Genomic DNA, 14,809 nt, shown 5'->3' with positions numbered 1-14,809 from the left:
TTTGTAATGCACTTAAGATTTTCGTTGAATTTTTATACTGAATTAGCATCATTTCAACACAAATTATACTTCAAACTTAACATCTCTTTATATCGTGTGCTGTTATTCCATTTCTAACAAAATAAAAGAGAACTTATCTACATAAGACATACTTAGTCCAGGAAAGCACCCTAGCAACTCTGATTTTGTAATAAATTTCATTTCAATATGTTCACTCTCAAGTTTGATAAGAAAACACTAAAAAATACAATTTATTATTTGATAAAAAAATCATTAAGCACATAGTTTAATATCCCTATACACATCAGAATGCTGTTTAAAATTCATTTATTCAAAATTATTGTCCTTTACACAATATATGTAGACAATATTGTTTAATTTTTACGATTATTTCTAGTGAAAGTCTCAAATTTTGCGTGTTGAATACAAAATATGTGATGGAATGTTAAAAATACATTGTTATTTTACTCAATTTTTATAAAACAAAGTGTCATACATTACAACGTATGGGGTGGCTAAATATATAGGGATGGTTAAACTTAATGAAAGAAGGATAAACGGCATTAAACTTTATATTTCTTTATGAATTTCTGTGAGATCATGGATTAACATAGAATTTGGTATTCATGTTTATAAAAAACAATTACATTTACACCTGCAAGGCTCTCATATTTCCCTGTTGTACTTATTGAAGTTAAAACTACATTGTGTTGCTTATTGTGCGTTGCTTGTGCAATTCTTCATATTGCTTATATTGTTTCAAAATTTTCAAAAAAACAACCAAAAACATCAAAATTCGAGATCGACGTTTATTCGTATAACTTATGCAAAGATAATTTTTATAACTCATCTAACTATAACTATATTTTTATAAGCTTCATATAAAAACTTTGCTATAAGCACATACATGTACTTTTCTGGACCATGTATCTATTATAGGTGCAAAACTCAGGATGTACAGGCATACGGGCACCCAATTTTAAATACGTTTATAACCTATACCAAATACTTGTATGTGAGATAGTGACTTATGATCCCATACAGATAAGATATGCATATGTAGTTTCATGAAAATCAATCACATTTCTACTTGTATAAGCGTTGATGCATCGATTTAAAAAAATGGAAAAAGCTAACAACGTTCTGTTTGTTTGAAAGCTCTGTCCACATGCATGTAGCTAACCATCTGGGATATCATTAATAATGATATAAAATTACCGATATTGACTTCAACAATAACTATTGTAAATTGTAATACGTTTGTTAGCAATAGTAAATATGACTCCAATTAAATCAACCTGTCATTGCCTTTATACAATCAATGGGTTGTGTATCAAATTAATATTTCCAATACAATTGTGAAAACATCTTTATAAAGGCAACTTCTTGAATCCTTTTTCATTAAAAAGCGGTATGCATTTTGTTGTTAAATGTGACGACATTTAGTGTTGAATAATGTTCGATATCTATTGACTTAAAGATGGGCTGTAGAGGCGTACGTGTTATTCTGTATTTACTCATACTTCTAATTAATACGTTTATTATGACATTCACATATCCAATACCTATCAATACGACTTTATTTTGAATCAAATAAATATGTACGCTTCTTTGCATGAAGACTCATCTGAAACATGTCTTCACTTATTTAACAGCTTTTAAAATTGGTAATCAACAGAGTATTATTGTTGAAGAATATCAATAAATGGAAAGATGATTTTAAAATTTGCTGAATACGTCATTATGGGGCTCCTGGACCACTTTTAAAGCTCTTATGAAGAATTGTGCTGCATGGTAGTTCATTATCAAAACTTTCATTTCAATAGCGAAAGTTTTAATTGAGTAGTAATTGTTTACATGACAAGATGAGTTCAGTGTTTTGAGTGGTTCTTGAAACGGTCGTAGTGTTTAAGCTTCCTATTGCTTTTTTAAATGGAATATTTTAAGATTTTCTTTGAGATCTTTCATGCTGAATTTAATAAAGACTAACTTAAAATATTACAATTAACCCGATTTATTTCATTTCCAGGCCTATTTACTTTAAACTCGTTTCTGCATGCGATTTGCTTGTAAATAAGCTGACCAAAGTGTGCGTCGTAAAATTGGATTAGATGTACAAGACTGTTGGAAAAAGTCCCAAAATTAAGTGGTCTGCCAATGATTGTTAAAAAATATTTAGTTCAGCTCTATTGAACTAATATTGGCATAATTTCGAGTCCTTTTTCTGGGCAGCATTTAGAATAGGTCGTGTTTCTATTTGTATTCCTTTTATATGCTAAGATTATCAAGGTCAAGATTACAAATATTAACTTGAAGCTAGTTAATGAGTTTTATTAAAACCATTGTTGTTCAAAGTTCTAGACGTTTTATGTGTAGTTATAATGGTCGCAATGTTGTTGTTTTTAAATCAATGTACCAGTTATTAACTAGCATATAATGCATCATTTAACACACCACGTTGAATGTGTCCTGTAAATCCTTTTTTCTATTTCGTTATTTGCTTGTCATCCTTTTTTATACATTGTGACAATGAACATATCAGATCATTTAATGAATGATAACGACGTCGTGCACTACAATAGTAATGGATGATAAACCATATTCAGAATCTATACATGGAGGATTCCGTTTGTAACTTATATCTATACAGACGGTTATTTTTCACAAACTCGTATAAGATCAAACCTGTTTAAATTGAATAAATGTGGATAGTACGCATGGACGTATTGACTAAAGGAGTTTGGCCGTATCCTCCGAATAATTTTTAAGAAACTGCAATCCTGTATTCGTGGGTACACAGTTTTAATAGGCTTGAAGATGCCAATTCTTAACCATTCCCAATGGAATTAATAATATATTCTTTTAAATTTTCTGCGCTCGTAAGTTTGTAATTTATATTCTAATGTAGCAAATGGGTTTTAGAATGTTGACATAAATAGTAACGCATGAGAAGATTTTAATTATTTCGTATCTGTTTTCTCTTGGTTTATGTATTTTGCAATAGTGTGTGTACGTCAATAACTTCAGGTAAACCAGTGCACAAAAATATAACATTACGGACGTTATGCTTTTGTTATTTATTTGCGAGCTTTTAGCTATAAATTACAAATGCAATGCATATTTCATATTAATCTTAGGCCGACCGTGCGTACTAATATAGTACGAAACAATGTAACATAAGCATCCGTTGCCCATAATGGTTTCTTACTTAACTAGTACGCTTCGTTAAATTTCACATAATCTTCAAGGTATGCACTAATTTCCCGGTCGTATCGTTTTGTTAATTGTTTCTGTATGCAATGGTTGTGAAATTTTATACGACGTAATTGATTGAAAATGTGCGTGCAATATTCTTAATTGCGTCGGGTAAACCCGCTTTGTTCCATCAATGAGGTTCCACTAGCTGCTACTGAAAAATGAATTATTGCATCGCGATCGAAGCAAGTGGCAACCGTCTGATTTTAAACATTTTTTTTCAACTCTTGTATGCGGATGGTCTGGAACAAAAATGTTCGAATTGCGCAGTAAACAATATTATTTGCGGATTATGAATTAAATTTAAAAAAAATGCAAAGCTTAAGAACAAGTAAACTAACAATTTTAGTGAATGTGGACATTGTACTGGCCAGTAGGAGCAAACTTTAGGTTAATCTGAAATTATTTTTAAAATACTACATAGATTAGTGGCTTCGATTTTTAAAAATGTATGTTCGAATATCTAAATTTAGCTTAAACATGTTAATATTCAAAGACTCATTGTCAACAACTATAAGATAATTTATATTCGCTTTTGCCTACATTTCTGGAACAGTATTTAAATTTTGTAATGTGCTACACTTGCACGTGTATGTCCAGTTTGTAGATACCATCAATACGCAATTCAAAACAACTAAAGGTTTTTAATTATTTCCTGATTTATTTATGCACATATTGTACACTGTTATAGACATTTATAATGTTACAAACATAACAAATCCTGCAGTTGTGTCAAAGAGAACAGATGAACATTCAAACAATGTACCATGATAAATGAAATTTATGAACCATACATAGATTTTCACTATAGGCATGAGTAGTCTTATTGTTACTTCTTTAGAGTATGTCAACAAGAAAATAAGTTCCTTGACTAAAGTATGGCAATACATACATTAAAACAATTAAAATGTGGCAGATTGGCCCACTGTTAACATTCAGGTTGTATTTTGAAATGTACATTAACAAAGACTGAGGTCATTGAAGAATTTACATTATACAACTAAATAAATGATAAAGAATTTTTTTGAAAAAAGTATAAACACAAATTGAACCAGTACTCATATTGATTTGTTGTAAGTAAATTCAAAGTTATTTAAAAACTACAATTCCGCTCTTGTTTTATTATTTTTATTCTCCTAACATTTAACACACAAGGTATAGGCAAGGCATGTTAAATAACAAAACAATTTGAGTCATTAAATTTTGTGTCCCAATTGAGTAAGTCATCAAGTTATGAACACATTATTTCAGAACAAAATAATTATTTGATAAACATAGTCAGAAATGTCTTAAAAAACCTTGGAACAAAATTCAATTTACATGTTGAATCATAAAAGTAAATTTAACAAATGTTTGTATCATATAATAGAACAACATATTTAATATAATATAAATGAGCATGTTCACATATTTTACAAACACTTTTTTGTTTAACCAAGAGCACAACGACAAATACCAACTTTGGCTTCAGTAAGTTATTCTGTTAGCTATTTACACTATCACAGATGAATAAAGCAAAGAGATGTACTCATGGCCTCCATATTAAGGTCACATTTAATTCGTCCAATTGAAAGTTGTGTAACCTGAAGACCACACAAATCTGACCAATTACAACAAGTCTTCTATTGACTGTAATGTGTAGCTGCCTGAGGTGGTGGTTGAGCAATCATCATCGTCATGTGAGTTCAGCCGATATCGAGATGGAGTGAAGGAAAACTCATTTTGCGTTGCGTAAATATTTGATTTTATAGAATTGTCACGATTTTGAGCATTCTGCCATGGCAACACTTTTGCGTCAACGTCCATGACTTTGCTAAAGTTATTGTAAGTTGGGTCATTTGAATACTGGTAAACACTGTTTGTAGAATATGCTGGACTTGCAACTGAAGATGTGAAAGGTTTGTATGAGCGATGAGGGATGGGTGGTGGCACAAGGCTGTAGTTGTCGCTCCTTGCTGCTACTGCTGCTGATGATGATGAGGGTGGTAATGGGCGAGGCGGCATGATATGATGCTTTGATGATAAAGATGGTTGTGATTTTGATGGCACTTCATACTGGAACACCTTTTGGTCATCTGAAACAATACAAAACATAGATGAAAATGGAACTGTTTGAATTGTCGCAAATAACATGTTTTCTGAGCAACAATTAAGATTCAATTAACATTTTTATATACAATTAATGTTTCAGGCTGACACATATTAAGCGTCAACAAGTATTTAGTATTCAAAACAAAAAATAATTAACATATAAAATAACACAGTAAAACTTTTCACAATTAAATCTCAAGTACAAAAATGATTAATATACACTGTACATCTAACAAAAGCAGTTATTTATTGTGTGTTTTATGATATTGGTGTGTTTTCAAACAATTTATTTCAGCAAAGTAAAGACATTTTGCTATATTTATCTTCCATGAAAAATAATAATGATATTTCTAATAATATGTTTAACTCTTCCTTAAAATGCAGTTCTTTACATACCATGTGAGGGGGAAGCACTCTGTATTTCCTCCTCACTCGCTCCACGTCCGCTGTCACCACTGCTTGTCTCCCCTGATGACTCGCTACGACTGTCGTCGGGGTTTGCGTGTGCAGTTGCGACTTGTCGAGACTTATGCTGGGTAAGCATCTGCTGAAGTTTGAAGCTTTCAAGGCGCGTAGAAACCCTGTCATAATACAGGTCTTTGTCACTTTCAGGACTCTCCAGTCTTGGAGGCTGGAAATGAAGATTGAAAATGTTCATAACGTAAAACCTGTCAAAACTGAATGGCATCAGAAATAGGTCAATCTTTAAGTTTTCAAAGAAGTTCCGTCTTTAAAGGTTTTTTTCATTAAAACATCTCATTTAAACATTGATATTGCAAATTAATATTCCAACATGCACGAGTGATGGGTATCAGTTCATGTTAAGATTTAATGACCTGATCAAAATGGTAACTTTTGTTTTAATAATTTTTACTTTTAAAATGATTTTTTTTTACTGCACAAATCTTGCAAAGTCATAATATGTATATTTGTTTGTTACCTTTTCCGGTTGATATGGAATGGGGTCAGGGCTCATGTTCACGCCCAAACTCAGTCGCTGGTACGCGTGGATGGATTCTTGTTCGTCAATCGAGAAGCTCACTTCCTTCTTCTTCCGTGAACCATCTACAGAGCAGCTGACATAATCTGTGGATGATTCCCCTGCATTATTCATTATGAACACAGTTGGTTTATGAGCAGGGCCATTTGCAAGGGATTTTGATCCAATTTTATCAGAGTTGTATTTCAGTTTGTCTCGTTTTCTCAGGAAAAATATTACGGCGATAATCAATATTGACAAACATGCTGTAACAACAACGACAACCACGACTATTACAACAAGTTCCTTTTTATCAGCACTGACATCATCATAGGTGGCATTGGAAAAGATAATGCTGACCATAAGCTCAGCTGTCGTTACTTGTTTAGGATTCCCATGGTCGCAAACTTCAATCATCAACGGCACCTCCACATCCTTAGAAATTTTCACATTATGATCTGCCACATAAAGTTCACCAGATTTTTGGTCGATTCCCAATATTCCCAAATGATTTCCACTGACAATTGAGTAACTGATAGTTCCATTTTCACCGTTATCAAGGTCATATGCCTTTATCTGGGAAACAATTTCAAGGTCATTGTTAGGATAATATATAGAGATTGTCTTATTAGAGCTAACTGGAAACGTAATATTTGGTTTGTTATCGTTAACATCTCCGACAATTACGGACACTTCAACAGAACTGCTCAATCTTACTGTTCCTTGATCCATCACCATAGCAACAAATGAATACTGTTTCTGTGCTTCCCTGTCTAGAGCCTTGTTTGTCTGAATTTCACCATTTTCAAAAATGGTAAATGGAAGCCTACTTTCCTGGAAATCCGCCGAAAGCAGGAACGTAAACATTCCATTGGTACCACTGTCCAAATCTCTTGCGGACAACTGGCCTACTATGGTCCCAGAGGGTCGGTTTTCTAACACTTCCAGAAAGTAAGACGACTGGATAAACGTTGGGCTGTTGTCGTTGACATCCTCTATGGAAAGTGTGACTGTAGTGGTGCCTGTGAGAGAAGGAGTACCACTATCAATAGCCAGCACCTTGAACACTATCACTGGAGTGGCTTCATGGTCAAAGGAAGGCTTTGCAGACACGACACCAGTGACCGGATCGACAACAATCAGCTGTGTGTCCCTGATTTCATAGCGAATCTGACTGTTCACACCTTCGTCCAAATCAGAGGCAGTAACTTTCAAAAGGAGCATGTCTTCTTTAAGATTCTCTGGAACTTTGGCTGTGTAACTTTGGTTCTCGAAAATTGGCTTGTTGTCATTAAAGTCTGTAACTCTGACAGTAAAACTCTTTGATGAGCTCATCGGAGGTTGGCCTTTATCGGTGCATGTGACATTCACTGTATGTGTGGTCGTGAATTCTCGGTTTAAAGGACTGTTCACAACAACAATAAAGTTCTCTCCTTTAGTGTCAAGCTGTTGAACGGAGAAGAAGCTATCCTGCACTGAGCAAGTAACCATTCCATTTACGCCAGTGTCAGAATCTCTCACTGATACATCAGCAACAGCAGAGTTTTTCCCTACATTTTCCACAACGCTAACGTAGCCAGTATTTCCGGAAGACAAAAAGTTAATAGTTATTTCAGGCTTGTTATTTTCTGTGTCCCTCACTAAGACTGTGACCCACACTTGCTCAGTTTTGGGATTTGATCCATTATCATAAGCCTCAACTATGAATTTGTAGGGATTCTTATCTGCCTGGTACACGATATTGTTAGTTGCCACACTGATACTTCCAGTCTGTGAGTCTAACGAAAAATCAGTCTGCTTAAATCCATCGGGAATCCGATATCTCACGAGTCCATTGTCTCCGATATCTTTGTCAGTTGCGTTAACAGTAAGAAGAACAGTGCCATAGGAAGTCCCTTCATCTACAGATGCATTATAGCTAACTCTGTCAAAGACCGGTTTATTATCATTGACATCAGTTACTATGACAATCACTGTCATGTTACCAAGTTTACCACCACCATCAATGGCCTGGACATTCAGTTGGTATCTGTCCTTTCTCTCCCTATCCAATTCTTTTATAACTACAATCGAAACGGCATATTTTCCAGTAAGATCAATTTCATATTTCAGACTGAACATAGGATCAAGTGGATTTAGCTTATATTCTGTAATACCGAAAGAACCAGAGTCTTTATCTTCTGCTCGAGGAATTGCAAAGTAGTCATTGATGCCAGTATTTTCTGGAAGTTTCTGCTCAAAGGTGTAAGTGGGGAAAAGAGGTGCATTGTCATTAATGTCTTCAATTATAACAGTCACTTCAATGATTTTAGTTCCGTTTGGAGAAGTGAATGCCACTCTGAACTCAACCTGACATTCCGAACTTGATCCTGGCTGGAAATTCTTGCACTTCTCATCACGGTCAATCTTTGTCATGGTATACAGATCCCCTGTGCTGTCGTTCAAGCTAAAGTCTGTCTGCTGAGTTGAGATCTTGTAAGTCCAACTTTGAACACCAAGATTTGCGTCCCTCATTGTTCCAACATAAGTTCCTACACTCTCCTCCTCTTTAATGCGAAATGTTACTCCTTGACCTAGTACGAAATTTACAGGAACCAAGGAAACAAGTAAGGTCACTATGTAGATTATCGCCATGGTAATGGTTGGTGAAGAATCTCCTTGGTAATCAGTCCTTATGAAGTCGTCATCTGATCACTCTGAAAATAGACAAACATTTTTTTAATATCTAAATTCTTAAAATCTTATTTTGGAATCGGGCGGTGGGGGCAAGAGGAGAATGAAAACTGGAACTTGCTTTAAAAAATTCAAAATATTAACGCAATTTCTTGTTTTTCTATATCATTTAACATCTATAATGTTAAAGATTTGACATTTTTGAGTCAGAACACCTTGTATTCAGTATACATGGCATTATAATTTGTAGAATTAAGTTGATAATTTTATAAAATGTGTTCAATTACATGAAAAGTTATGGCCAGTTCTAATCTGAGTCATCATACAATGAACAGACAGCTTTGATTCTAATACTTTAATTGGATCTGCAGCAAGCTCTACTGTTTAATATAATAACAAAATCACTGCAAATTTGTATTGTTCCAACAAAGGACAATTTAACAGAAATACAAATATTAATCTTTATGTTAGAGTTACCAAAGATTGCAGGTAGCTTGTTTACTATCTTGAATATATTTGATCAGCTACCCCCTTGAAATTAGTTAAAACCCTTAACCAAGGAAGAGTTCAAATAATAACCCCTTACTAAAGCTCTTATAAGTAAGGAGCACACATGGTTGTCCAATTTCTCTCAGGGGTAGGGGATTTGATGTTTGTTTATACAGGATCAAGTGCTCTTCCTTTTCACTTTGATACCTTCGCTTTTATTAGTGCAGAGGGTATGGCAAACATTATCTATATTGTCCATCGGCTTAGAGTGTCATCATATTTATGGTTTGTGATTTTCGACAACTCAAATATGCCTTAATTACAAGAAAACTTTAACACCTTGAATTGATGTTCAAAGTAACGGCCATCATAAAGCACGCCTTTGTCCAATGACTATAATGGAAGAGTGTTGAATAAATTTCTGACAAAATCTTAAATCATATGATAAGAAATGCCTCTTCTGTGATTTATCATGTAAAAATCAATAAATACTTATTGTCAACAGATATCATATTAATATATTTGATTATAATTTTGCATAATTTTTTACTCATAAATGACGTATCATTTGCTGTTAATAATGTAGTAAGCATTTATTTTGAAATATTGAAATATAAGTATTATCAGTAAACATGGAAATTAAATAACTTAATCATTAAATAAATACATTTGCATAATTATCAAATGATAGAATAAATAAATAAATAAATAAATAAATAAATAAATGAATAAATGAATAAATGAATAAATAAATAAATAAATAAATAAATAAATAAATAAATAAATAAATAAATAAATAAATAAATAAATAAATAAATAAATAAATAAATAAATAAATAAATAAATAAATAAATAAATAAATAAATAAATAAATAAATAACATACTGTTGCATAGAGAACTATCCGTTTCTATTTCCAACCAAAAAAAAATTAATTACCTACTCAACACACATGTGATTTTTTGGCTAGCAAGATAAACACTAATCTATGTACAAATTACAACAGATAACCCTATGCTACAAAAGCCATAAATATCTTAAAATATTGCTACAAAAACAGGTGACCCCTAATTATGTTAAGCATGGATCCCTTGTAACCAGCAGAGGTGTCACTTGCAAGTACCAAATAGGGGACACTTTGAGGGCCCATAAATGGGTGCTGACAACTAACAGCCCACCTGCCACATGGAGATGTTTTGGATTCTGGGGATAATATTTAATGATGTTGTGATAAGCATTTGCTTGTATGAGAATACTCATAACATTAACTTAAATTTATTTGATTATTTAAAAGTGAAAACAGGAAGTTTAAGATTATATATAAATTTAACACTTTTAAAATCTATAAACTATTGCATTGATGAGAATCAGATGTTTATGTTATCACTAATTTGAAGTTTCCCTAAATATATTTAATAAAAAAAACACACACAGATTCAGAATTTTTAGGTTATCTTTTTAATCAAGATTTAAAGAAAATGCGACATAAAGATGTTTAAAAAAACAAACTGAAATGCTGATTTTTTTGCACAACCTTTGACTTGGAACATGAAGAACATATAATAGAAACTATATTGAAAACATTTAAAATATCCCATATATTGTAATAATCAAATTATATTATTTGGAAAAATATAAATTTTGAAATAATATTTTTTATTTGCAATAATTTCTTTCTGCCATAAAAAATATCTCCTAGTTTATATTATGCGCCCATGTGTCACATACAGGTAATCTTCAAAAGAACCATTGGTGGAGTGTTTGAAAGTGTCAAATTATTGACAGAAATATGGTTCCCTCCTGCAAGTTGTCATTCCAGTACTGACCAATGGTGGCAGCATACTCTGACTGGTTGCATAATGCCACATCACTGTGACCAATGTGAGATCATAAAGTAACACAGGATGAAATAAGAATTGCATAGAGCAAAAACATGCCTATCTTCATAACTGTAAAGAAATGTGTTTGTCGGAAACACTATGTCCCCTTCTGCGCCGCTTTGAAGCTATATATTTGACCTTGAAGGATGACCTTGACCTTTCACCAATCAAAATGTGCAGCTCCATGAGATATACATGCATGCCAAACATGAAGTTGCTATCTTCAATATTGCAAAAGTTATGGCAAAATGTTAAAGTTGGAGCAAACAAACCAACAGACCAACAGACAAAGCAAAAACAATGTGTTCCCCGCTATAGTGGTGGGGGACATAAAAATCAATTATTACAAAGGTCATGAGCCCTGGTCATGAGATATATGTTGCTTTGTTTCTCATGACCTATTCATAATATTCCAACAGCTTTCTTGCCGAGACTATTCATTACAACCATACACTGCATGAAAAGCAAAATCACAAAAGATCAGTTATATCTTCATTAAAATATACTTATTTTAATATTATACTCACACTTCATACCTGAATTTCATTGTTTGTACTCGATCTTTAAATATAACGTACCGTAGATGATAAAATTTCATACTATCCTTCCAATAAGAATAACAAAATCCTCGCGTTTATGTTCATAAAAAAAACAGCGTTTAACAACATCTGTGCTTTGAAAGTCAATCACAACATGCGTAATACTCCACATTTTGAAATAGAAGTATTGATCTTGTGTTACTGTGGTATATTTCTAAGAGATAATAATAAGTGCCGGGAGAACTAATAGCTGTATATGGCTAAGAGCATGATTGCCTGAGAGAGTCAATTAATAACTGCCTTCAAGAAATGAAGCCCTTAGGTAATAACGGCGCTTAATTGCACGATTTGGCTTATAATATCGAATGATCCAACTGTATTAAGCAAAAACCGGATAATAAAAGGAAATGGTCATGCAATACCTGCTTTTTAAATATTTCACAAATTTTTATTTATTGTTGACTTTATTTAATTTGTCCTATGTTAATTGATGATTATAAATAAACAAACATATTCTGAAAACAAGTAAACATATTTTAAACATTTTCTGAGTCAGGAATGTTTTTTTTATTTTTTTTATTTACTGCATAGATTTTGTAAATATCTTTTTTGTTTATTTATTCTATGACCATTAAAAAAAATAAAAAGAATTAAAGTCCCTTTTTAGCTTTATAAAAAATATTTTGCAAGATAGTAACTCTTATAGTTATTTAAGAATGACCATTATAGTCTAAAAGATAATGTTATAAAAGACATAAATGAAATAAATAATGATAATAATAATAAATTACTTTAAAATTATTATTATTATCCTTAAGCAAGAACCTAACAAAAATATAAAAGGACAATTTTTTATTTGGTACCTTTTAATTCTCTATAAAAATCTTGTAACAATTAATATTTACATGTAAATATTGTATCACATTATTAACACATTTGATAAAAATATACAACATACCTTTCATAAAAAATCCCCATGATCTAATTAAGAATTAAAGTAGCCAAGATTCAAACAAATTTAAATTTTACAGAAGGGTAAATTTTGGTAACAAATCCCTCAAAAGTATCAAAGTCTCCGTGTCCCCATGTATCATTTACCATCGTTTAATTGTTGCGGCTGCATTGGATACTACCATTACTAATCCTTGTACAAAACCATGCATTGTAGTGTAAAAACAAGATAATCACAATCTCATCTAAGATGGATTGATAAGCAGGTTAAGCATGTAACCATTTTAAATAATCCGTAAATGGCTTCATTTGATACTATCAAACGTGTTGAAGCTATCTCCGTAATAAAGTTGAAGATCGGACAAGATGTTATTGTTTTCAAAATGTTAATCAGAATTAATTAGTCACCATTTTTGACAGGTGTTAAAACTGAAATCCTGAAACCTGCTGAAATTAATTGCGATTAGATGACTCCATTAAGTCATGAATAAATGTTAGTTGTATCTGTACAAGAAATATTTAAAAGTCATATTTATATAAAATTAAGTATTCAATTTTTTCTGTTTCAAAACTTTTTTTCTCACTTTTTTTGCACACATGCTTATTTAAATGACTGAGCTCTAAAAATTATGATTAAATTGATAAAATAAAAAGCCTTAAAATTGTTCCTACATAAAAATGCCTTAAACTTGATAACATGAGAAAAGCTCATTAAAATGAAACTTCAAGTATTATATTATGAGATTTGACAATAAATTAAGGTATCAGATTTTTTTCAAGCTAGCTTTAGTAAGATTGATCATTGCAATGAAAGCTAAGTTCACACATAAATACGGATTATAATTCAGAATTCATCATCATTAAACCCCACAGTCTTGTTATCACATTATACCATCTGTATAATAAAATTTTATAGACTTTGTCACAACTGTGATTTTGATTCACTTCAACACGAACGTTGCACGGAAAACAGTTTTCTATCTAAAAGTTTTATCTGAAAGTTTAAACGACAAGGTTACAATGCAATGATCATGTATTTTAAAACATTTTAAATTAAAACAATTTATAATAAAATATGAATGTGTAAAAATAACAGGAAAATCATATTACAGCATAAAGATGGATCCAGAAGTATTGAGTTTGTGTTCTTTATAAGTTGAAATTTTATTATTTAACAAAACAATAATTACTAAATGTACACTTATTTGATTTGATTTGAATAATATAATTTAGTTTCCCTAAGGAAGGCCATTTTTTTATATTTTGATTTACCGGTACAGAAACTTAAAAACAAGAGTCGAGCGGGAGAAATAATAAGAAAAGAATATTCCTAACTTTTATCAGTTGGCAAAAAAAAATAATCGAAATAAACAGGAAAAAAAGTATTTTTTTTAGTTTGAAAAGGAAGATATTATAGTGAACATTTTGAACAGAAAACATATATTATGCAAATAAGAAATATTTGTTGAAAACATCGCCTGACGTCTAAACAAACCATATTAGTTACTTGCTAGTTTTAGGTAAAGAATCTTTTATTTGTTCTTTCTTAAATCTTGTCAATTTGACTTGCAGTCTGTTTTTTTTGTGGTATTGAGTTTAGTAACGCAAATTTGTTGTTTATACCACAAAGAACTTTTCAAGATTATTGAACAAGATATTTCATTGTTCAAAAAGTAGCAAACAATGTTCCTCTTAGTTTTGATAGTATTTTTATTTCTTTGCAATTTTTTACAGTGATTTGCATACATTTTATTTTAGCTTTGAATGAAAAAAAAGGTCACCCTTAGAAATAAAAAAACAATTTGCATCAGTAACTTACATACCAAAACTAATGACACCACTTTTTGCCTATGAAACCAGTGGTCTGTGGAAAATCTGTCATCATTTTGAAATGCATCATAATTGTTTTAACCAAAAAGCCCCAGAAATGAAAACATAATCCATCTCTAAAAA

The 14,809-nt window shown here is 31.7% G+C and overlaps 1 protein-coding gene across 3 annotated transcripts in view; it reads right to left on the bottom strand.

Annotated features, from left to right (window-relative positions):
- Positions 1 to 3,915: 3,915 nt before the first annotated feature.
- The window catches only part of LOC127878977 (protocadherin-1-like), a 63,772-nt gene continuing 52,878 nt past the window's right edge, over positions 3,916 to 14,809 (bottom strand). For all 3 annotated transcript variants that reach the window (XM_052425554.1, XM_052425553.1, XM_052425555.1), the window contains 3 exons: positions 6,287 to 9,021; positions 5,743 to 5,977; positions 3,916 to 5,330 (listed from right to left, as the gene is read on the bottom strand). In XM_052425554.1, the coding sequence (XP_052281514.1) occupies positions 4,864 to 5,330; positions 5,743 to 5,977; positions 6,287 to 8,959 (3,375 nt within the window). In that variant the 5' untranslated portion in view covers positions 8,960 to 9,021 and the 3' untranslated portion in view covers positions 3,916 to 4,863. The remainder of the gene's footprint in view (positions 5,331 to 5,742; positions 5,978 to 6,286; positions 9,022 to 14,809) is intronic.

The sequence above is a fragment of the Dreissena polymorpha genome, chromosome 4 (genome assembly GCF_020536995.1).
Source record: "Dreissena polymorpha isolate Duluth1 chromosome 4, UMN_Dpol_1.0, whole genome shotgun sequence".
Classification (NCBI taxonomy): domain Eukaryota; kingdom Metazoa; phylum Mollusca; class Bivalvia; order Myida; family Dreissenidae; genus Dreissena; species Dreissena polymorpha.
This window is presented reverse-complemented; position numbering and strand designations above follow the sequence as displayed.